This window comes from Dermacentor variabilis, chromosome 1 (assembly GCF_050947875.1).
Source record: "Dermacentor variabilis isolate Ectoservices chromosome 1, ASM5094787v1, whole genome shotgun sequence".
Classification (NCBI taxonomy): Eukaryota; Metazoa; Arthropoda; class Arachnida; order Ixodida; family Ixodidae; genus Dermacentor; species Dermacentor variabilis.
In genome coordinates this window covers 153,783,456-153,807,381 of record NC_134568.1, presented here as the reverse complement: position 1 = coordinate 153,807,381, position 23,926 = coordinate 153,783,456, and the positions used below count along the sequence as shown (strand labels likewise).

The window sequence follows — 23,926 nt, the reverse complement described above, 5'->3', positions numbered from 1 at the left end:
ATTGAACTTACTTCTATGCAACATCAATATGGAAATCAGTATGCCAAATCAATATGGAAAGAAACCCCAGCAGTGGCTGAGATGCAGTCGAAAATAACACCTTGTAGTCAAAGGGTTAAAGAGCAAAACTGACAATTTTTTAACTGTTCCAAGATATGAATGGCAGTGCGACTTGAAAATAAAAAATTTTATGCCCTGTCAATTGAAATGACAATTAAAAGCTTGTTATGTAGAACCACTGTGAGTTCTTACGATGGTTCAATATATTACTGATGGGAACTTTGTATGTCAGTACGGAAAAACACTAAACATGTGCATCTGTTTTGTATGTTTTCTCCTTGTCTTCTTTTATTCCTGTTTTGTTAAAGAGTTTAGCCCGTTTTATGTTGACCTAAATGATACCTGGTTAAGAGGTTGGTTATTGTGCCTGCATATGTTATTTTATCACTGTTCAGTGAACTCATGTTTAAGTGGTAAATATATGATTGCAAAATTTCAAAGTGCTTGTGTTGTTGCTGTAAGAAGAGCAGCTTTTATTTGGCTGAGACCTTCTATTTTACAGTGCCTGTTTGTCCTCATGTCCCACAATTAATTTGCCTCTATGTCTGACTGCGTGCAGCAAGCAATGGAATCAGCCTGCCAGCAGACAATTGCCAGTATGATTTTGCCTGTGGTGCCACCTTCTAACCCATACTTGGTGCTGTATGTTGGGCGGGAAAATATTGTTAATGACACTCTAAACCAGCTTGCTGACCAATCTGCTGCAGACCTCAAGAAGCCTCTAAAGGTGACTGCACTGCTCTTCTTCAAGGTTATTTATTTCGATGTTTGTGTGAATATGCTTATTCATATTTGGATAAAACAGATCTAGTCATATTTATGTGCTGGGATAAGAGGTACTCCATACATTGTCGGCTCCTTTCGATTTTTGTCTAAAATATAAACATACCGTAAAATGCAACATGATTTTCATTAACACATTGCATATCACACAGACCACACAAATGTGGTTCAGAAGTGATCATGGCTATTCATATATGCTTTCTTTAGCAACAAATTGTTTTTCCTCCAGCATTGTCCTGTCCACTGGGTCCAATTTGTCTACAGCATGTGGTAAATGTTTGATGGATGCTTTGTGATACCTTGTGAAAATGGGTATGCACAAGGCTCACACCCTACCAGCAACAGTCAGGAAAGGACACGACACTCCTCCACTCCGCGACGCACAAAGGCACTGCGGCAGTGTTTGTCGGCTCTCTGACACGGCACAGAGAAGGATCTGGAGTCAGATCGCCAACAGACGCAGGTTTAGTGCGACAGTCACGGTGCTTACGGGCAAAACCTCACTGCAAGGCTTATTGAGTACATGTGCCTGTTGCGCTAGGGTTAACCACGTAGTGGTCCACCAAGCGCGAGAATAAGAAGTCTCGGGAGAAAAGGTCCCACATAACCACCTCGTTGAGGGTCTGTGAGCATCTGCTGCTGCGATAAAGCCATGAAGCACTCAGTGGAAGAGAGCTCGTTTGGAGAGGGCGCCAGAAGGCCGCCATTTTGGAGGCCAATCAGGATGCATCCTGATGACGTTTGCTTGCACGGTGACTCTCCATGACTTGACCCTGGGAGGGAGAAGTACGGTTTGTGTGAGAAATTAGCACCGGTGCACTAGCTGTGTCTGCAATGTTGCCGTTATGGCAGCAGTTCCCAGTGATTGAGCTGGGTCATTAGGCATGGGAAGGCACCTCGATCCCCACAACCTTTATAGGAGAATTCTAGAAGAGTTGATTGTTGGGCTAGTTGGTTGTCCATAATTGAAGTAGTAACTTGGCGCGATAAAAACATGGAAACAAGAAAGGCGGACAAGGACAAGCACTACTCACAACTGTTTAATGGAAGGAAGGAAAGTACATATATATCCTCTTGTCACGCAAGCACATACCAACCAGTAGAGAACAGGCACATGCACCTCAAAGCCAGTTGTGCAAGAAATTAAATTCGGCATCTAGTAATGAGATAGAAGGCTCACTTATGCACCTATCTCTATTCTTCTTGATAAAGAAGGCCTCAAGAGCGAGCCTGGAAGAGGCGTTGCTCTTAAGGCCTTCTTTATCAATAAAATAAATAAAACAAATAAAAAAAAGAACCGCTCTTCAAACCGTTTCCCTATTACCGCTAATGCAAGGTGTGTCACTTTCTACTTGTGCGTTTATTTTATGTTCTTATGAATTTGCCAATTTGTATATATACAGTGTGTCTGTAAAGTCATGGTGCACTTTTGACAGGTAACAGGAAAACAACAAAATAAGATAGAAATGTGAAATCACCAAATAAAAGGAAATAAATAAATAAATAAAATTGTCCATTGCCTGGATTCAAACAGAAGCTTCTAGCAGAGAAGCCCGATACTGCAACCATTATACCATGATGCCAAAACTCATAATTTTGGCATGAAAAGCCATGGGAATTATTTAAAATTGATGAACATGTCATCATGTGTCAAAACGTGAGCCAATGTGCATTCTGAAAATGTAAGCCACCCGAAGGTAGTGGAGTCTAGAATTGTGGGCAGATCCTGAAAATAGTGCAGCCAACAAGCTTTAGAGCCGCACACTACTCCTACTACCCTCAAGCGAACAGTGGTGTGATTTACTGCGTTGCATAGTGACTGCGCCCCAACCTCACCCCCAACTCGCTTGTGAAGACTGTCTTTCATTGACACTACTGGAGTTTGGACCATCTTTCAACTTTTTTATTGCGCAACCTTACCCGAATTTGAGGATAGCTTCATCGTGTAACAGTACCCTTTGGGTCAATTAAATTTTAGTTCCACCAGCTTTGTGGTCACATGCTAGTGACGACAAATGAGGTAGCAAATGAAACTAAAATAAAGATTTGCCACGGTTGCCACACCCAAGAAATTAGGGCCTAAATTTATGGAAAAGAAGTGCAGCCCTTACACTCGAATATGTTCCATATTTCAGTATGCATCATTTATGTGTGTATATATGCATCACTTATGTGTCTTTATATCTTCTTAATTATTCATTGCCATTCAGTGTTATTTCTACGGGTGGCTTCATGTTCATATGTCACTATTAATTGCCAGTGTTGTAATAATGATGCCATTCTTTCATGACAGTGGAAATGTTTTCATTGTGGGCTATTGCTTTGTATTTTGTTGCAAAGGTTCAATTTCATGGAGAAGATGCTGTGGATGCTGGAGGTGTTAAAAAGGCAAGCCAATTTGCTATTACTTTTTAAAGAGAGTGTAAGCAAGCACACTTGCAAGATTGATATATTCATTGACATAATGTACATGCATTTCTTATGGAGTACAAGTAATCAAGCTGAACTGATGATGGTTTAGGATGCTTACTAATGACATTCAAACTAAAAAATTTTCCAATGAGTATGATGCTCCCTAATGTGAAATTTGAGGGCAGCTCTATACGTGTTTTCATTTCGTGATATATTGAGGCATTGCGCCGATCACTGCACCAACTGGCAGGGTCGCGACGTGCAGTGCTTTATATAGACCGGCCACACAGTTGCCACTTCCCGGCAACTGCAGCTTATGCACTCATAACCTTTAGTGTGAAACGCTTGCGGCGAATGCTGTGCACACAGGTGAGCTTTCTGGTTCTTTTTTTCTTTCCTCTGGATGCACAGACGTGAGCGCCATCTGGTGGTGCTTCAAGGTGGCTTCCTTCACTTACCTCCTCGCTTCACTATCACAGCCTTTTGCTTTTCTCCTCACCCTTTCACCATACTCTCCCCCTCTAGTGTCAGCCTCATGTTTTCACCATCGCCTGCTCCTTCGCTTTCCTCCTTGCGCTCTCTATGCTATCGCCTTTCATTCCCTGCTGCGCTTTGCGCTTGCTCAGTTATGCCGAGGGACGACGAAGCTTGCTGATGCTCAACACAGGAACGGGCACCCAAGAGCTGTGCTCTAAAAACAGGGCACATGCTTGCTGTACACCTGCCTTGTTTTCTTTCTTCTCTCAGGCTATTTATGCTTGAATATTTTAAATCAAGTTGAAATGGGTCAGTATACCAATTCAGAAGCAAGAATGTTGAATGTAAATATTATATGGTAAGATATGTTTGCTTTTTGAGAAAGAATATGACACACAGATTCTAGTTTAATATTTAGAGTAGCCCTTTAAACCAGTGTTTCCTCAAAAAGCTGTTAAAAGAAATGGGCTGCCTACAAAAAAATTGATTGTTTCAAGTAGCACTGAAAGCATGTTTTCTGTGGAGCTCAAAAATTTTGCATGTTAGCAACTAGCCCTACGAACAGCTAGGTTGTACTCTAAACACAGATATACTATTAAAAACATGTATGTGAGTTGATAAAATAGTCCACAGCAAACATGCTTAACTGAACTTCTCCATTGGTCCTTTAAGTTGTCTTGTGACATGCCCTCCTCGTTGAAAGTAGTAATAAACTGAGTATGACATTTTGCAATGATTTATTCATAGGCTTAAAAACTCACCTGTAACAGAAAATATACAAGGTGATCTTTTTATTAGAAAAAAGATTTTTAAATATGTGATTTAACCAATGTAAGGATGCTTTCTTCGTTATTTGTCCCTTTAGTACAACAGACACTAGGTTCACAAGTAGCTGGCACAGTCTTTTTGCTAATTAACTCTTTGTGTACTCTGTTATATGCTTTGAAATTTTATGTGTGTGTTAAGTAAAACTTTTTATTTTTAGTTTGAAATTTTTTTAATTATCTTCACTTGCTCATTTCTTTTTACTGTTTCACAGTTTATAAGTCTTATATCTTGGAGTGTGCGAGTAATTCTTGAAACAGAATCGAACAGGAATAGAATAGTGACAGGAGTGAATTGAATCGAATAGGGTAATTCCATACCAACCGTCCCAACCTTGGTGCTCGACCAGCTGTGATTTCTTTTGAAAAATTCAAGGTGCTTCTGTATAACACAAAAAGTCATTTTGTAAAATATTTCTTGAGAAAAAATTTTCCATCGGCGCAAGCACCACCTGAGCTTTGTTGTACGACAAAACTATGCGTCATAAAGTGTTGGGAAAAAAAGGAGAAAAAAGAAAAAAAAAGCTGTTACATTGTTAAGAGGGTATAAGACTTATTTTTTTCAGGAGAATAAAGAAGAGCATTGCACTTAAAATTCAATTTGTGAAGTCCTAGCCATTCCTTTATTTTTATAGGGAATTAAAGATGGGCAATATGGTCCATATTTGAGAATATCTTTTTTAAAGATGGCTTCTGCAAAAAGCAAATTTAGATTAACTAAGTGCTCAGGACATGCACTGTGCACACAAAATGTCTTGAAGACAGTTTTAAGCATGCAGCAATGGATACACATGATAAATTTGCAAATTTGGCTTATGTTTATCTTCCAATTGAACATTGAGGTGGTCATATTAAAATTATGGAAAATATTGCACCTGGTAGCACATTGCACTGTTTCTAAACTGAGGAAGCTTTATTAAAGTAAAGCAATGTGACTTTCTTTTGTTCAAAGCCCATTTTATTTGAATAATTTTTTGGCCCCCTTGGTGTTCGAATGAAGTAGGTTCCACTGTATCGTTCAATATTAGCATGCTTCTCCAAGTAACTTAAACAGAAAGCTCCGTCTGACACATGCACTGATCAAGTGCTGTGCATGCAGTGCAAACAACCAGTGGTCCCTGTGAAATGCACAACAAGCAAAACCATGGCAGGAAGTGTACCAGAAGGAAAGTGAGAGCTTTAGCAGATCGCAGGCATATGTTAGAATCAGTGTTAAGCAAAGCTTTCTTTGATGTTTTTTTGAATATCCAGGGATTACTGCCCCGAACGTGTACTGAAGTGCAGTACAAGGAAGTCTTTAACTTGCTTTTTCATTGCCAACGGACTGATGTGAACGGCAGCCAATGTGACATTGGTGTCCCTACGTTTCACTCATGCAACTTGTGTTTCCCACACTATCTGTGAGGATGCACTTGGCCTTTGTGTCAAATGGTCATGACAACTTAATTGTGCCACCTATGAGATGCGTAGCACTCTCGTTCTTGTAAATTGCCATGCCAGTGCACCTAGCACACTTATGTTTTCATTGAAACACTTAGGGCATGGAACAGCAATAGGGTATGGAACCGTGCTCGCATGTCCCTGACAGTGTGAGGATGTCCATTTGAGGCATCGAATGGACATCCTCACACTGTGATCACAGTGTGAGGATCCAGTGATGAGTGTGAGGACATCCTCACACTGGACATTGAACGATAGGATCACCACATCTCAGTTTCAAGCGTTGTAATTCATCTCCACACTCTGCCGCTGAGTTGCTTTGGTTTGGTTTTTGCTCTTTTTGCCGACTTCTCCACTTCATGCCTCTGGTTGCCCACGCAGCACACATGTTGATACTGTGTTAGTCAGAAATGTGTAATGGCCTTGTGTCTGCTTCGCAAGACAGCAGCCATCACCCGAAAAGTGGGGGAGAATAGGTAAAGAAAGCATTGCTTTAAAGTAAATACCATGTGGGTGCTAAATTCCAATATGGAAAAAGACTGGAGAAATATCGCTTGCGGGCACTGGTCGAGGCAATGGGAGAGAGCCTCTGGTTTGGGGGAGGGTAGCTTTCCTCTTCAGATTATCGCCTTGCAAAATTTCGTTTGATTTTTTTCTCTGTTTCTACTAAACCTATTTTTAAAAATTATTGCAGTAGAGCCAGGGGCTGTGCAAGGGGGGGCGGCCCCCCTTTGCCCCACCCCCAAAGAGTGCTGAAAAGCTGATCCAAGGTAGGCGGTATGAAACAAAATGTTAATTTTCACGTCTTATAATTTGGAGGCAGACGTATGAGAGCAGCGCCGCTTACAAAGGACGGTCTTGTTTAAGCATAGCAGTTTATTATAGAAAATTTATGATCACAAGCAATTACCCTCGCACTTGTGATAGAATAGGTGCTTGAAATACAGCACGAACTGCCGCAGTGAGATAAAAATGGTTTCAACGATTCTAAATAGATTTAAAAATGGGCTACATTTCTTCGTTGTTCGGTCTGCTTGCGTGAACCGGGAAGTTCGTGCCTTGGATGTAATAGCCTCGGCCACAAAATCGCAAGTGGGGTCAAATGAGTTGAGATGTCATGACCCTTCTAAGTTGCAGATTTTCTCACAGAAAACTGTCAGGACAGTGCTGCTTACTCTCAAAAAGACCTGGTAAGCCACCCACCCTTGCAGGATGCCACCACTTAGTCAGCCATCCGCTCCACGAACCTAATTGCCTGTCAGTAAAGAGGCGCGCCAAATGCTGATGCATTTGAGAGTGTTGCGGCTCGAAGTGGCATTTGGGCCAGGAATCCATCAAGCCCATCGACGAGTACTTCTGGTAATAGGAATTAACGAAAAATTGTGCAGATCCCACGTACTGTGGGCATCAATGTACATGAAGCCTTCTTTGCTGTTTGCTTTGATTGATAATAATTAGCGTTGATGTTGATGGCGAATGTTTCATTTCTTCAGTGTTCAGTCCAACGCGAAAGTGCTGAGTTGCCATTAAACGTTATCTTGCGTGCACCCCTGCCGTTTGTCTGCGCAGTACACAGAACACACAAGGAGAGGTGTTTGCTTGAAGCATTGTTGTGCGCCTAATTTTATAACGTCTGAGAGGGTTGAGTATTGTCATTGCCTCACATGGCACATCGCATTGTGGCAGAAGTATTAAAGTTTAATTGAATTATGTTTTTTTTTTTTTTATTCCGCCCCCGTCGAAATGGTGGCTGCCGCGGTCGGGATCAAATCCGCGACCTCGAGCAGTGACATAGCTGCAAAGCTACTGCTGTGGGCACAGAAGTGTTGATTTGACGTGCCAATGCTTCTGTGGTGTCACCTAGGCCCTGCGGTGTGCTTTAATTAATGCGGCTATTTTTCCGCACACCCTGAGTAAGTTGTCCGCTCTGCATGGCGGGGTGTTTATTTTTCAGAAATAGCAGGGACGTATCTTACTGTACCTTGAACTTAAGTTTATCCTGTTTCCCCACAACCGTTGTCGTGTCTATAGTAGTAGCGTTTCATTGCCTTCTCATGTCATCTTTTCTCTATCGAAGCCGAAAGGAAGTGCGTATCGAAGCCGAAAGGAAGTGCAATATAGAGACCCTGCTGCAATTGATGACTGTCTTGGGAGAATGTAAACTAGCCTTCCACGAACTGCACAAGCTAGGTGTTATCACCATGATGATATGGGCATTGTCATCATCTTGCAAGCACACATTTTCATGCCTTCGAAGATTGAAGGCTTATCTTCGCAGCAAGATGACGAATAACCGTCTGAGCGACCTAGCTGTGCTTGTGGTCTAGCGATCTCTTGCCAATAAGATAGATCTTCAGCGTGTTGTCAACATGTTTGATGCTGTGCACAGTAATCAACATATACGTCTGCACTAGTATGCCGGTATAATAATACCCCATCTTATCTTTGTGATGCTTTTGTGGGAAAATTGTGCAAAACGAGCGTAGGACCGATACCTATAGCGGTATCAGAATACCCGCTTCACCATCGAATAAATCCTGCCTGTGTTTTTTCTCCTACTGTCACAGCGCAGGCATTGGCATCTGTGGTTGTGACGAAATCTTCATCTGCCCCTGTCGTCGCTTTGAAACAGACTCCATATAGGGTGCTGTCCGAGGCCATGTCGGTAGCCTAGCTTGTGTAGTGAACAGTGTATAGTCGGAGAGCAGTTATTTGCATTTGTGAAACCTGCTGTACTGCGTGACCAAATGTGACACTGACTGAAATGCCTACTGCATGCTTTATTTTTGCATGATCTTGGATTATAGCATGAAGTGACACGGACACAGACTAGAAGCAGACAGGTCGAGCGCTACCATGTTACCATACCAACTCACCCAACTTTCTATCCTTTTGCATTACATTTCTACTTTTGCAGTTCTCTCCTCTCTTCTATTTGTTTTTGCTATTCTTTTCCTATATACTTTCTTGTTATTCTTTTTCCGATTTCCAGCATTTAGAATCACCAGCTGGCACCACAAGAGTGTATTAATTTTTTTTTTTTTTTTTGTAATCTAGCACGTCCTTAAAAAAGTTGGAATTGATATGTTCATTGCTTAGAGGTGTTATTTCTCTCTCCTGTTGTGAAATGTACTGTTTTGAAGCTATATTGTCATTAGTAAACTGATGTTATTTTGTTGCTGCTGAGTACCTCTTTTTTTTTTTTCTTATTTAATACTGTTTCTTTATGTATGTGCTTTACCATGTATTATAAATATTTTCATTTTCTTAGCAGAAGCACTGCTGTGTAAATATGTGGAATTTTAATTCATATCTTACTGCGATGCTCAAATAGCTTATTCACACTGATGTGTTTAGAAGGCCTTCAGCCCATTAAAAAATAGTCACAACACATTGCATAAGTTCCCTGCCTCCCCGAAGGAACTCACTTGTTGTGGGTGCACCCCCCTTCCCCCCCCCCCCCCCAGTAAAAAGATCCTGGCACCACCCCTGAGTAGAGCAGTTGCATTGTTGGCTAGTCGATGCTTATTTGTATTTATTTTGCTTAGCGTATGTGCAAGCTTTTTTTTCCTTTTTTGGAAAACAAGGTTCTTTGTTTTCTATTTTCAACACCTGCGTAGGAGTTCTTTCTCCTGCTGCTGAAGGAGATCTTGGATCCAAAGTACGGAATGTTCACAGAGTACCCAGAGTCCCGGTGTATATGGTTCAACACTCAGGTGTGTGATACTGTTATGTTTGTCATACATCATGGCATGCTGTTTCTTTTCTAATACGAAAGCATTATATGCCCCATTACGTGAAAATCGGTTGGCATAGCTGGTGTGACCAGAAAATGGTACCAAAAATGACCGACAGCACAAAGAGTAAAAACACGCCAAAAAATCCTTGTGTTGATGACAAATTTATATAGTCAAAATCGTAATTTCTATTCGTAATTCTATTCATCAAAATTTGGTAAATTTCGGTCTTTGTGGTCTGTGAACCTGGGGCTCCGGGCTGCAAGACGAGCATGGTTCTCTGATGACACAGTAGCTCTACGGCTCTGGCTGAATAAAAGGTGTGCCTAGTGTGTGCATCATTGGGCATGTGCAGCCAATGGGGTGTAGGTGACCCCTCGTCATGAGTGTATAACGTGAGTGCGTTCATGGCATTCCGAGGTCTACAAATGTTGAATGCTTTCTCATACCCACACGTAAGGAGTCTTAAGTGTCTCTGTTGAATTTTTTTTCAGAGATGGCGGTCTGTGGCACCCATGAAAGCTTGCGTGACATGAGAGCCTACGTGTCATGAAAACTTGCGTTAGCCATATGATTAGCCATTGTATTTCATGGCAGCTTGCTTTAAATTTTATCTCTCGTTAAGTTAAGACCAATTATTTTGTTACACTTTCTTGGTGTCAACCTTTAAATGGCAGCACACATACAGGCAGAAAAAAGCTCTAAATGTTTGTGTTTATCCTTTTCATAATGCTATAAGAATGTTGGCCGAGGAAAAACTTATTTGCAAGCGCCTTTCCGCATGACAAATTCGAGCATCAGAAACGACTTTGAAATGCGCACGCCGGGACACAATATACAGGAAACACTGCTCCGCCATTTGTCGTTTAACAACTTGCGGAGGCAGCGTGGCAAGCGTCAGCTCAAAGTGCTCGGAGAAGCACGAGAGCTGACGATCCCTTCAGCTCAAGGAGGTTGGGGAACACGTGAGCATGTCGTAATGTGATCAAGCATGCGCTAGAGGAGGTGGGGGAGGGGTGTAGGCACATTTATCTACCCTCTCCCCTTGGCCTGTGCCTCTCCTCTTCCTTTGCTGTAGCTGTGCGTAGCTGTCTATATGTGGGCCACGCACCATATCTTGGAGGTAATCTTCATCATGTGCAAAGGCCGAGATGAAATGGTTGGTGTCTTGATGTGCATTTTGTTGTTCTCGCATGTCTAGTGTTGGCGGTCGTGTAATCTCAAGTTTCCGAGGCACGGTGCAAAGCATTCGCTCGCGTTGCGACAGCTGACAGCAAGTGTTCTTGGTCATCAAGTGAAATCTTTGCCTGAGCGTACGTGGCACCGATCACTATTAAAACTACAAACTTCATGTAGTTGTCTCCTTGCTATCCCACCCCGCAGGGGCGTCTGCGTAAGCAGGCGTTTGGTGTGTTGCGACACCACGTACCCGAGCACACAAGGGTTGGACCCTCCCGCGTGTAGCCGTGCGCGGCTTAGCCGTGTCCGGGGAAAGGGGGATCCTGGGGGTTGAGCCAATGCCGGGTGTTCGGACCTTTAAGGCCCCCCGGCGGAGGCAACACACCTCTTTGGCCTCTGCTTCACGTAGACGGCACCCCCGGACTGACCCACCCGGGGGAAATCGGCAGTCGCCTTTTCCTGTCTCTCTTCCTACAACCTTTCCCTTACTTTCCACCTTTCCTGTCTCCTTCTCTCTTCTATTCACTTCCTTCTTGGCGGCAAGGGTTAACCCTGTGTGGCTATCCAACCTTGGGTACACCATATTTGGTTATAGTGGCGGCGTACGGCTGGCGTCGTGCAGACTTGCATGCAAGCTCTGCCGCGTCCCCTCGTTGGGCTCCGTGGTGGGTGGTCGGCGCTGTTGCCGAATTTTTATATATTTCATGGAAACTTCTTTTCCCAAACTTCCTGATCGCCCTCAGAAACGAGGGCGCACCGAAGATCTCTTCCAATTTTTCGGACGACAAGTCGACAACTTTCCGCGATTCCACGTGATTCACTCAGAAAAGCCAGACAAACTAGTGCGATCCATTTCACCGTTCCTTGTATCCAAGTCTTTGACCGAAGTTTTCGGTACAGGATATAAGGTGTCGAGAATGTCAAGTGGTGATCTCCTTTTGGAGCTCCAAAACCAGAAGCAGTATGAGAAGCTGCCGAAACTTGTGTCATTTGGAGAGACCCAAGTAACAGTAGCCCCGCACCGTACCATGAACACAAGCCGCGGTGTTGTCTCGGACGATGACTTGCTGGAGCTCACTGAGGATGAACTCTTGGAGGGCTTCAGGGATCAGAATGTTATCAATGTTAAAAGAATTAAGATCAGGCGTGACAGCAAAGAACTCAAGACCAAACACCTTACATTGACTTTCAGCTCAAGTATTCTACCTGAATCTGTAGAGGCCGGGTACATCAAGCTCCGTGTTAGGCCATATGTCCCAAACCCCCTTAGATGTTTCAAATGCCAACGCTTCGGCCACAGTTCGCAGAGCTGCCGAGGCCATCAAACCTGTGCGAAGTGCAGTGCCCACGAGCATAATTCTGAAGCTTGCAAGAACACTCCCCATTGTGTAAACTGCGAAGGCGAGCACGCTGCATACTCGCGGTCGTGCCCGTCCTGGAAAAAAGAGAAAGACATAGTCACAATCAAAGTTAAGGAAAACATATCGTTCAAAGAGGCATGCAGGCGGGTGTCCTTCCTGCCAAAGAACACCTTTGCCGAAGTGGCGCGTCAGGGGGCAGCGCCACAACAGTCTCCGGCGGCTGTCCGACCCACAGGCAGTGAGTCGGCAGTTACGCCATCTGCCCCCACGGTGGTTGCAGCTAGCGCTGCGCCGCCTACTCAGCAAACGGGGCCATCGACCCCGAAGGTGGGCGCAGCCGAGGCTGCCCCAACCTCCCCGGCCCCTTCCAGCGCTGGCAACAGCCGGCGCAGCCAAATCCCGCAGGGTGCCCCATCGACCTCCGGGCTGGTGGGCGCAGGGGTCTTGCCCTCCAAGGCAGGACTCTCCCTTGTAACTTCTCGCTCGCAAGAGCACGTGTCCGGCGCCTCACAAGAGGCAATGGACACTACACCTATCCCCAAGGCGCACCAAACGCCTAAGGAGCGTCGAGACTCCCTCGAACGCTCCAGAAAGGGCAGAACTCCCGTTACAGGGCCTCGAAAGAGCTCTGTAACCTAACGCAACACCTCCCTTTCCATACACACAGCACTTATTTCCTTCCAATATGGCTACACAAATAATTCAATGGAATGTCAGAGGTCTCCTTAGGAACCTTGATGACGTACAAGAGCTTATCTAAAAACACAATCCAAAAGTGCTGTGTCTACAGGAAACACACTTAACACCACAACACACAAACTTTCTCCGACCGTATGTCAAGTTCCGCAAAGATCGCGATGATGCTGTCGTATCATCAGGCGGTGTTGCCATTTTAATTCATAAAAGCATCTCCTGTCAGCGTTTACAGCTACAAACACCCCTCGAAGCAGTGGCGGTTCGAGCTGTTCTTCTAAATAAACTCGTCACCATTTGCTCCCTTTACGTACCCCCAAACTACAAATTAACAAAACATGAATTCCAATCCTTTATAGATCAATTGACAGAACCTTATGTTGTTCTTAGCGATTTCAATGCGCACAGCTCCCTCTGGGGCGACTCTCGTATAGATGCGCGAGGTCGTCTTGTTGAACAGTTCCTTCTTTCTTCTGGTGCGTGCCTTCTGAATAAGAAGAAACCCACATATTACTGTCTTGCAAACAATACCTTTTCTTCAATTGATCTGAGCATAGTCTCCCCGTCCATACTGCCTGAACTCGAATGGGAAGTTACGAACAATCCTTACGGAAGCGACCATTTCCCCATACTATTAAGAACACTTAAAGAAGACGAATATCCACCACAGGCTCCTAGGTGGAAGACTGACACAGCAGATTGGGAGAAATTCCGAACCTTAACTAGCATATCATGGGATGACATGTCCGCGTTAGGAATTGATGCTGCTGTGGAATATTTTACAGCCTTCATAATAGATGCCGCAACTAAATGTATATCACAAGTAAATGGATTGGCATGCAAACGGCGTGTCCCGTGGTGGAACGACGATTGCAGGATCGCTCGTAAGAAACAAAACAAAGCGTGGGGGTTGCTACGCGCCTCCCCCACTGCAGAGAATCTTATCAATTTTAAACAAGTAAAATCCCAAGGCAGGCGAACCCGCCGACAGGCCAGAAGAGAGAGTTGGCAGAAGTTTTTATCTGGTATCAACTCCTATACAGATGAGGCCAAAGTCTGGAACAGGGTTAATAGGATAAAAGGGCGACAAACATATTCACTTCCTTTGGTGAACACACAAGGTGAAACACTGAAAGATCAGGCAGACTCACTTGGAGAACACTTTGAAAGCGTGTCGAGTTCAAACCATTATTCGCAATCCTTTTTGAAGTACAAACAAATAGAAGAATGTAAGCCAATAATACGAAAATCCAGACAGAATGAACCTTATAACCAGCCGTTCAGTATTGCTGAGTTGAGAGCTGCCTTGACCACATGCAAAAGTTCTGCACCGGGACCTGATAGAGTCATGTACGAAATGATCAGAAACTTACACTTCTCACACTTTTCAACACTATTTGGGCTGCGGGATACCTCCCATCCACATGGAAAGAAGCAATTGTGGTCCCTGTTCTTAAGCAGGGTAAAGACCCTTCCTTGGCGGCAAGTTACCGCCCGATAGCGCTTACAAATTGTCTTTGTAAGCTTTTTGGAAAAATGGTTAACCGCAGACTTGCACATTTCCTGGAACTCAACAATATGCTCGATCCCTTTCAGTGTGGCTTCAGAAAAGGGCGGTCCACAACCGATCACCTTGTGCGCATTGAGGGAAACATTCGCGACGCCTTTCTACATAAACAATATTTCTTATCCGTATTCCTCTATATGGAGAAGGCGTACGACACTACGTGGCGCTATGGAATCTTGAGGGACTTGTCGGGAATTGGCATCCGTGGCAATATGCTCGTCCTAATAGAAAGCTATTTGTCCAACCGTACATTCCGCGTGAAAGTCGGCAATGTATTGTCGCGACCTTTTATACAGGAAACTGGTGTACCTCAAGGAGGTGTACTTAGCTGCACGCTCTTCGTCGTGAAAATGAACACCCTTCGTGCTTCATTACCGCCAGCCATTTCTTATTCTGTTTACGTAGACGACATACAGATAGGTTTCAAATCCTGCAACCTTACAGTATGTGAGAGGCAAGTTCAACAGGGCTTGAACAAAGTGTCCAAATGGGCAGAAGAAAATGGATTTAAAGTTAACCCCAACAAAAGTTCGTGTGTGCTTTTCACAAGAAAGAGAGGCCTCATTGCAAAAACCAGTATCGAAATGTATGGTCAGCAAATTCCTGTGAACAAAGAACACAAGTTCTTAGGCATCATACTTGATTCGAAATTAACTTTTATTCCACACATAAAGTACCTCAAGGTCAAATGCTTAAAAACAATGAACTTACTTAAAGTGTTATCCCACACAACATGGGGCAGCGACAGGAAATGTTTAATGAATCTTTACAAGAGCCTCATCCGATCACGGTTGGACTACGGTGCCGTGATCTATCATTCTGCAGCCCTGAGCGCGCTAAAGATGCTAGATCCGGTCCACCATCTAGGAATCCGACTGGCAACTGGAGCTTTCAGAACAAGTCCTGTTGAAAGCTTATATGCAGAATCAAATGAGTGCTCACTTCATCTGCAGAGAACATACATCAGCCAAACATATTTTTTGAAAGTCCACTCTAATCCTCAACATCCATGTTTTAATACCATTAACGATACGACATATGCTACACTCTTTCATAATCGTCCCTCCGTAAGACAGCCTTTCTTGCTGCGTGTGAGGGAGCTTAGTGATGAAATGCGTGTCCCAATCCTTGAGCTTCGCCCAATGCATCCAGCCCAGCTGCTACCTCCTTGGGAGTGGCAGCTGATACAATGCGATACATCCTTCATGCAAGTTACAAAACACGCTCCAGAGATTGAAATCCAAATGCATTTCCGGGAACTCCAGCACAAATACTCCTGCACGGAGTTCTACACAGACGCATCGAAGTCACACGACGGGGTGTCCTATGCAGCCGTCGGTCCATCCTTCTCGGAAACCGATGTACTGCATCCGGAAACTAGTATCTTTACGGCTGAGGCTTACGCACTGCTGTCGGTCGTAAAGCATATAAATAAATCAAAACTCCAGAAATCAGTTATATATACGGGCTCCCTTAGTGTTGTGAAGGCCTTGATGTCTTTCTGTAGCCACAAAAATCCGGTAATTAATGAACTCTACTCCGTACTGTGTAAAGCGTATACAGGAAACCTGCATGTCATCATATGCTGGGTGCCAGGTCATAGGGGCATCGAAGGCAATGTTCTGGCGGACCGGATGGCCACGTCAGTTGCATCGCATTCTGTTAATTCCACCGCCGCAGTCCCTGTGACAGATCTGAAGCCCTTCTTACGGAGGAAACTACGGAACCACTGGCAACGCCTATGGGACGCGGAAACAAATAATAAGCTCCACGTGATAAAGCCACTGTTAGGATTCTGGCCTTCCGTAACAAAATCACGCCAGACAGATGTCCTATTCTGTCGTCTAAGGATAGGACACACATTCGGCACACACAACTTTTTACTCACTGGAAACGAGCCTCCAACCTGTGGTAGATGGGGGGGAGGCTGACCGTCCTCCACGTCCTTCTGGAGTGTCGGAAAGCCGAATCTGAAAGAAAGAAACATTTTCCCTTAGCATACCGGCAGCACATCCCCCTCCATCCAGTAATGTTACTCGGCCCAGAACCACTGTTTGACACCAACGCAGTCCTGGGCTTCCTGAAAGATGTCGTAATACATATTATTAGCCCCACACACTCGTAGCGTCTCCTCTCTTTAGAGGATGCCGCTGTGATAGCTGTTTCATATAGCACATGCCTCTAGGCCCTTGTGCTTCAAGGGCTCTGGCGAGGCAGTGGTGCTACAGGTAATTTCACCATCCAATATATTTTCTGTATTGCATCGCTCTTTCACGATGAATTTTATTGCACATTGAACACGTCATTTGTCATCGACATAATCTTATTACAGATATATTTTACGCACTCTAGAGCGACTATTTTTAAGGCCCCTATACAGCCACTTTACATTAACCCCATAGAACTCATGACTACATTGCGAACTTATCACCACTGCCTTGGCGCTCTTTGGCCAAACTTGGCCCTTGCGCCAATAAACACTACATATCATCATCATCATCTTTGCTATCCCATCAATGCTCCGCTTTTCTGGGGAAACTGTGACATTTCTTTTTCTCAGGGCAAATATCCATATCTTTTTGCAGTTTTATTTTTCATTTGAGTGCGCCATCTCATGACGGCTGTGGGCACTTGGTGCGGTCACCCATGGCATCCAAGGCTTATGCCACAGCGCGATGCACTGCTCTCAGCATGATCTCCATCGCACGCGATAGCGCTCATAACTACATTATTAAGGCCTGACCTCCTTGCAATTTGTTTATAAGTGATTACTGACAAGATACTGTCCACCAGGAATGATCAGGGAATTTGTGAAATGATTTTTACTACTGGAACTAAAACCTTGAACAAATGAAATTCTCTATTTATCAATGTTTTTCACTGCAAGTACAACCTCGTTATATCAGTTCAACTGATATAACGAGGTTGTATAACTGTACAACTGTATAATAATAGTTAGAAACAAGACATTCTGGCAGTTGGTTAAATGCAACTTGTTCCATTGGGTCTTTGTTGAATTTCTAACATGACTCTAATATACCCTACAATTTGTTCTGCGGAAACCCGCAAAGTGGAGAGAAGTAATCAATAAAGGGAAAATCAGACGTCCACCCGTTCTAGCAATTGTTACAAAAGAAACCCATACGGGTTCCTTGAAAGAAAAGCCTCAGAGTTGAAGAAAAATTCGTCTTGGTCCGGGACTCGAACCCGGGACCACCGCCTTTCCAGGGCAGCCACTCTACCATCTCAGCTAACTAGGCAGCTAGCAGATGGCAGGGCGAAGTCGAATTTGTCGACAGCACGAAGCAAAGGCAAGTGTTTGACGTAGTAGTTCTGCAGAAACCCGCAAAGTGGAAAGAAGTAATTAACAAAGCGAAAATCAGACATCCACCCATTCATAGTAATTGCTACAAAGGAAACCCATACGGGTTCCTTGAAAGAAAAGCCTCAGAGTTGACGAAAAATTCATCCTGGTCCGGGTCTCCACCTTGCGGGTTTCCGCAGAACTACTACGTCAAACACTTGCCTTCGCTTCGTGTTGTCGACAAATTCGACTTCGCCCTGCCATCTGCTAGCCGCCTGGTTAGCTCAGATGGTAGAGCGGCTGCCCCGGAAAGGCGGTGGTCCCAAGTTCGAGTCCCAGAGCAGGACGAATTTTTCTTCAACTCTGAAGCTTTTCTTTCGAGGAACTCGTATGGGTTTCCTTTGTAGCAATTGCTACGAACGGGTGGATGTATGATTTTCCCTTTATTAATTAGTTTTTTTATAGGGGCTTTAGAGCGGGCATTAATTATCTGATTTTTAATTTATACAATGAGCAAGCCGACCAAATAACATTACTGCTACTGCCTGTATTACATGCCTACAGCCAATGTTTCTTTCTTTTTTACTTTTGGGACATGTAAATGTTCCAGGATAGTTAGGAAAGGGCAGATTTATTGAACAGAAGTTTTTAAATTTAGAGCTCCCAGAATTTTCTTTTACATGAATCACAAAAATTGGACACTGGCGCTGCTATGGAGTAGTGTGCTGTTGCATGCTAGCTAGGGAGCATGCAATGCTAGGCTAGGCAGCTGTGGGGGTGAACCATTGCAACATCATGGTGCTCTAGACATTTGTAAATGATGCCTAGAAGGAGGCAGGAATGGTTGATGAAAAATGTGAATATCATCTCTGGCAGTTGTAATCACTCTTAAAACCACCAGAGTTCTTTTTTTTTTCTTCAGTTTTTTTTATTCTGTGAAGTAGCACCCTTTTTTGTCAAATGTCTTGGTTTTGTAACTCTGTAAGCACTTGAATATTTCAATATTTTCTGCATATTCCAGCACATGTCAGTCAATTTAGTATGGGAGAGTTTAAAGAAAATAGGGGATAGCATTTTTTTAAATTGCTTTTTTGAAACAATAATGCATGTTCAGCAACATGCCCTACTTGAGTGCTTCCTGGTGAATTGTCATGCCAACCACAGCAAAAATAATTGGCACGAGTTTCGATAAGTTACATGGTAATATGCTCGCTAAGTTTCGAAACTTTGACTTACATACACGGGTGAAGACAAAGATATGCACTTTGGTCATAATTGTACTGTATTTGCAATTTTTCGTCTCAAAGTCTGACTCCTGACTATTTGTGATACATTATCATCAGTGTAATTCTACCCACCCATGATCTCTTGCTGAACTGTAGCTATGCTACTTTTTCTTAAAAGCAAACAAAAATATGATTTTGTTGTAATATGCAAAATTCACTTCTCACTAAGAGGGCACTAAAGCACTTCTGGATAAGCAATGGGGTATTTCCCCAGCATGCACATTCATATTGTTTTGAACATTGTATTGGAAGAGTTGAAAGCACTTCTCTCCTGCCTCTTGAGCATTACTACCTCTGCTTGGTTCCTGTGTGCTTCGTTTGACTAGTAGAATTCACCAACTTACCTCAACGGCCGTGGGCCCAATGCCAGACATGAATAGCTGTGCATTTGCGAGCTCATGGATCACCCTGACACAAATCAGGGAAGTCAGTTATACCCTCTTGTTTCACGGGCTTCATAGAAAAGTTGAGAAGGTACAATATGCCCCACTATTAAAGGTAGTGCTTAACCAGTAATAAAGCCAATATATAAGCTGGACATGCAATCACTATTTACCGGAGAGAAGTTGCCGATACAATCTGTCAGATGTACATTTATACATAAAAATATTTGTTGGAGAGTGCATATGCTATATCTCAGCAATATAGATGACTGAATACTAAGAAGCTTTAACAGTGGACTATACTGTAAATGCACGTAACTATACATGCACATGATTATAGGTGTTCAAGGTTTCATAATAAGCTTTAATGAGACACTTTATATGTGATGTTCAGAAGGCATTGGGGTCAGCACCAAGATAGAACATCTGTTCTGTTGGGTTTATCTTAGAGCCAGAGTAGAATGGATGTGCTGTTTTGTGTTAAGTGGTCTGCACTGCACCAGTATATCTGCACAGGCATTGATTATACACCTATATGTAAGAGCAAGAGCACTTCCATTTGAGTCTTGAATTTCAATTTCAATTCATTGGCAAAGCTGCTGCTGCTGCTGTGTAAATTACCGTATTAATTCTAATATAAGGTGGTCACGATATAAGGTGAGGGTGCAGTTGGGGGACTCAAGAAAAAGAACTTAAGTATGCACACTAATATAAGGCAATATAGAGTAGCCGACAGATTATTCAGACTTGGTGGGGATCACCTCAAATTAGAAATAAACGAAAGACCATGGAATAATCATAATAATTGGTGCGGATTATATACAAATTTAGCTTTGAGGTGTGACTTATGGCAGTGTGATTTTTGCCTTATGGTGGGGCTATATGGCAGCGTTTAATTCAGTGCTATGAATCCACATTATAAGGCGAAGTTCGCATTGCCTTGAAATCTCACCTCAAGGTGAAATTTGCATATAACCTGCACCTCACCTTTACTGTTAAATTTTTCTATTTCTCGATGCAGGTTATATGTGCAAAAATATGGTTCTGCCTCACCTGCCAAGGCTTATTAGTTGGTAAAGTTTGAGCTGCTGTCTAAAATCTGGATTGATGGAAGTGTAGCGCTGCTGCTGCCACATTGAAGTAGTAACTTACTCTATCAGCCTTGCATATAAAGTGGGGTGTGGCTTCGAGGCTAAGGATTCTGGGAAAAGGGATCACCTTATATTCAAATAAATACCGTAGCAATGGCTCTACACCATTGCTAACAAAAACTGACAATAGTATCATCATGTCTTTCACAAAAGCAGTTCAAGATATCATGTCACTTTGCCTACATTGCATATGGGTGTGTATTTTGCCTGTTAAAGATACACTTTAGTTCTCACCTTTTTATGCAACTTTTTGCAGAGTTTTGAAGAAGATGTCATGTACTACCTGATTGGCATTGTCTGTGGTCTGGCCATATACAACTTCACCATCATAGCCCTGCCCTTCCCACTGGTTCTCTACAAGAAGCTTCTCAAGCAGTTGGTGTCTATTCTTTAGAATCTCTCTTTTTTTTAGGATATAATTTATTAGTTTTTTTTATTATTTATAGATTATCCTATTCGATTGAAGATTGAGGCCATATGTGAACTTGATTATTTGATGTTCTAAATTATTGGGCAGTGACCTTGCTACTAGAAGGACAATATTGAAAAAAAAAATCTTATAGTGTTTCTTTAATGTGTTATCACATGCAATTTCTGTGCCTTCACAAAATTATTATTATTATTATTTAAAGTCTGGGGTTTTATGTGCCAAAACTGCAATTTAATTATGAGGCACGCCGTAGTGAGGGACTCCAGATCAATTTTGACCACCTGGGGTTCTTTAATGTGCACCCAATGCACGGTACATGGGTGTTTCTGCATTTCACCCCCATCGAAATGTGGCTGCTGAGGCCGGGATTCATCATTCACAACTTTCTGGAAGAAGTGCATGGTGTTCCTGAGCCCCTGTGTAGAACCAATCTACTCATTGCCACGTTTGCCACTTTTAGCGCCGGATGCAAAGGGACAGTGAGAGGGTGAAGAACTTCGTAGCCATGTTGCACAGACTGTTGGACCTGTGTACATTCAGTATGAAACTAGATGATTTTAGAGGCTGCTTTGTCTGTGGTAGTTGGGACAACACAATGAGGATGGAATTGGTTGAGGAACTGGAGTTGAAGTAATGGCCTACCCAGATCATCACAAGTATGGAGGCATCCATCAAGAGAGTACAGCAGGTGACTGGTCCAGCAGTAGTGAATGATGTTTGCAGCCTTTTGCATGGTGAAAAGGCTGCAAGCGGCATAGTGGCTTGTACAGATTTCACAATCTGCATTTTGTTTCTTGCAAGAAGAACATTAGGCAGGTAAAAGTGCTTGTTTATGCAAGAGCCTTCGTAAGCATTGGTGGACAGGCACAGCGAAAATGTGCAACGTGGTTGGGATCCTGGTTCTAGTAACCTTACTGATTTGTCAGCCCGAGCTCAGTGTTCCATGTTAGTGGCAGATGCAATCTCCAACTATGATTCCAATCTTGAATTCAACATTGAAACCAGTACAGCTGTTGTTGGCAGCCCGTGGTTTGTGGAGCTGGGATCCTCAAATGTCACCGTCACTGTGGTGATGCCATGAATGCTTTGAGGTCGCAGCATCTGCATTTGTGCATCAGTACTTGTCTAAGCCCAGTCAGTTTGTGCAGAGGGGGACGCGGGAGCCATTTTCTCACGAGATGAAATTTATGCAGTGTTTCCCTGGGCTGCATCCTGCAAAGTCCAGTAGCAGCTGAGAGGCTACTTCGACCGCTGGGCAGCTGTCATTTACAAGGCATAGGTGGTAGCAGAGTTGTGAGAAAACAGAAGCTGAGCTGATAGTGTTTATTGTCAGGAATGAGTCTTGGGTTTTTGGAAGGAATTCAGCAAAAGCTTTAGAATACCACTGCGTGTGCACCAATGCAGTAGATTTGGCAAGTAAGTTTTCTGACTTATTTTCAAAGTTCTTGGTACTTTGAAAGGTCTCAAAGCCATGATTTTTTAAGCCAGGTACAGTACCAAATACTTTCCAGGGCTTAGAAGGCTAAGAAATTCAAATACTGCAGTGTAAAAGTACTCTTAAGGCCAGTGCGAATGTCAGCATGAGCGATATTGCTAATCCCAGTATTCAAGAAAGATGTGGTATGAATGGCGATTTCAAGCTTGCCGTGAACAAGGCAGACGAGATCAAGACATATACATTGCTTTGATGAAGTACATGATGGGGCTCTAAAGCTGCTGAAGGTTGTTTCAATGCAATTGCTTGCCTTTCATGGCAGTGTCAGCACTTTCACTCTTCTAACAAGATATTGAAAACCTGTTGCAAGGATGTAACAAGGTAGGTGTTTATTTTGACTGTATTCTGGCAAAGAGGGATCACAAGAAGATCATCTCATGAGCTCAGATTAGGTGCTCAACAGGCTCCATGCAGTTGGGTTAAGCTGAAGCCAAAGGAATCCACATTTGGAGGAGAATGAGCAGAATACTTGGGCTTCACCATAGATATCGATATTAACCCAGCGCCTGAGAGAATACAGGCAATTGTTTGAGCCTCAGACTTGAAGGACGTGCACAAGCTGCTGAATTTGTGGCTTAATTTTTATTAAGGTTACTGTTAAGTTAGTTGTCTATGCTGTATTCTCCGCACTAACTGCCCGAGAAAGATGCATTGTGGCACTGTTATTGGCGTTGTGGGACTGAGTGAAAGGCTGCTTACATTTGCAGATGTCCTGGTTTATTATGATGTTATGTCACCATTGTTGCAGTGTTACATGATGCATCACCATACAGCATGGTGCAGTTCTGGCTCACATGTTGAAATTGGTAGTGGAGAAGCCTGTAGATGGGTTGGGGGGGGGGGGGGGGGCATTTGCGTAGCAGTGCCTGACAGAAGCCAAGGAGGTCTACAGCCAGTTGGAGAGGAAGGTTCTGGCTGAGGTGTTTGGTGGGCTCAATTCTTTAGTTTCAGCAATATGTGTGGGGTCAGCATGTGGAGACATTCATGGATAACAAGCATCTATTGGGCCTTCTCAGGCACTAGTGTCGGGTTTCTGCACTGAGTTCACCATGTGTAATGCATTGAGCACTGACACTAAGTGCAGCTAGAGCTACTATTTGATATACAGGGCTGGGATGAACTTGATCGATTGAGGAGACTGCCACTGCACATTGTACCTCCTGAAGAAGCCAGTGTACGAATTTTGATGTCCCCGAACATGCCTTCCAAGGAATGTTGTCAGCAGGTATACTGGAGGCTGCAGTAGGCTGTGATGTGTTGCTAGGTCCATTGTGGATGTTGCTGGGTTCGGTAGCTATGCACCACCAGGAGCTTAACTCTTTCGTTACCACGCCTATTCAAATT

The 23,926-nt window shown here is 43.5% G+C and overlaps 1 protein-coding gene across 9 annotated transcripts in view; it reads left to right on the top strand.

Moving 5' to 3' along the window:
• The window catches only part of Herc4 (HECT and RLD domain containing E3 ubiquitin ligase 4), a 283,732-nt gene that overhangs the window by 174,180 nt on the left and 85,626 nt on the right, over window positions 1-23,926 (top strand). For all 9 annotated transcript variants that reach the window (XM_075697778.1, XM_075697806.1, XM_075697804.1 and 6 more), the window contains 4 exons: window positions 620-787; window positions 3,184-3,231; window positions 9,617-9,712; window positions 20,914-21,032. In XM_075697778.1, coding sequence (XP_075553893.1) covers window positions 620-787; window positions 3,184-3,231; window positions 9,617-9,712; window positions 20,914-21,032 — 431 coding nt within the window. The remainder of the gene's footprint in view (window positions 1-619; window positions 788-3,183; window positions 3,232-9,616; window positions 9,713-20,913; window positions 21,033-23,926) is intronic.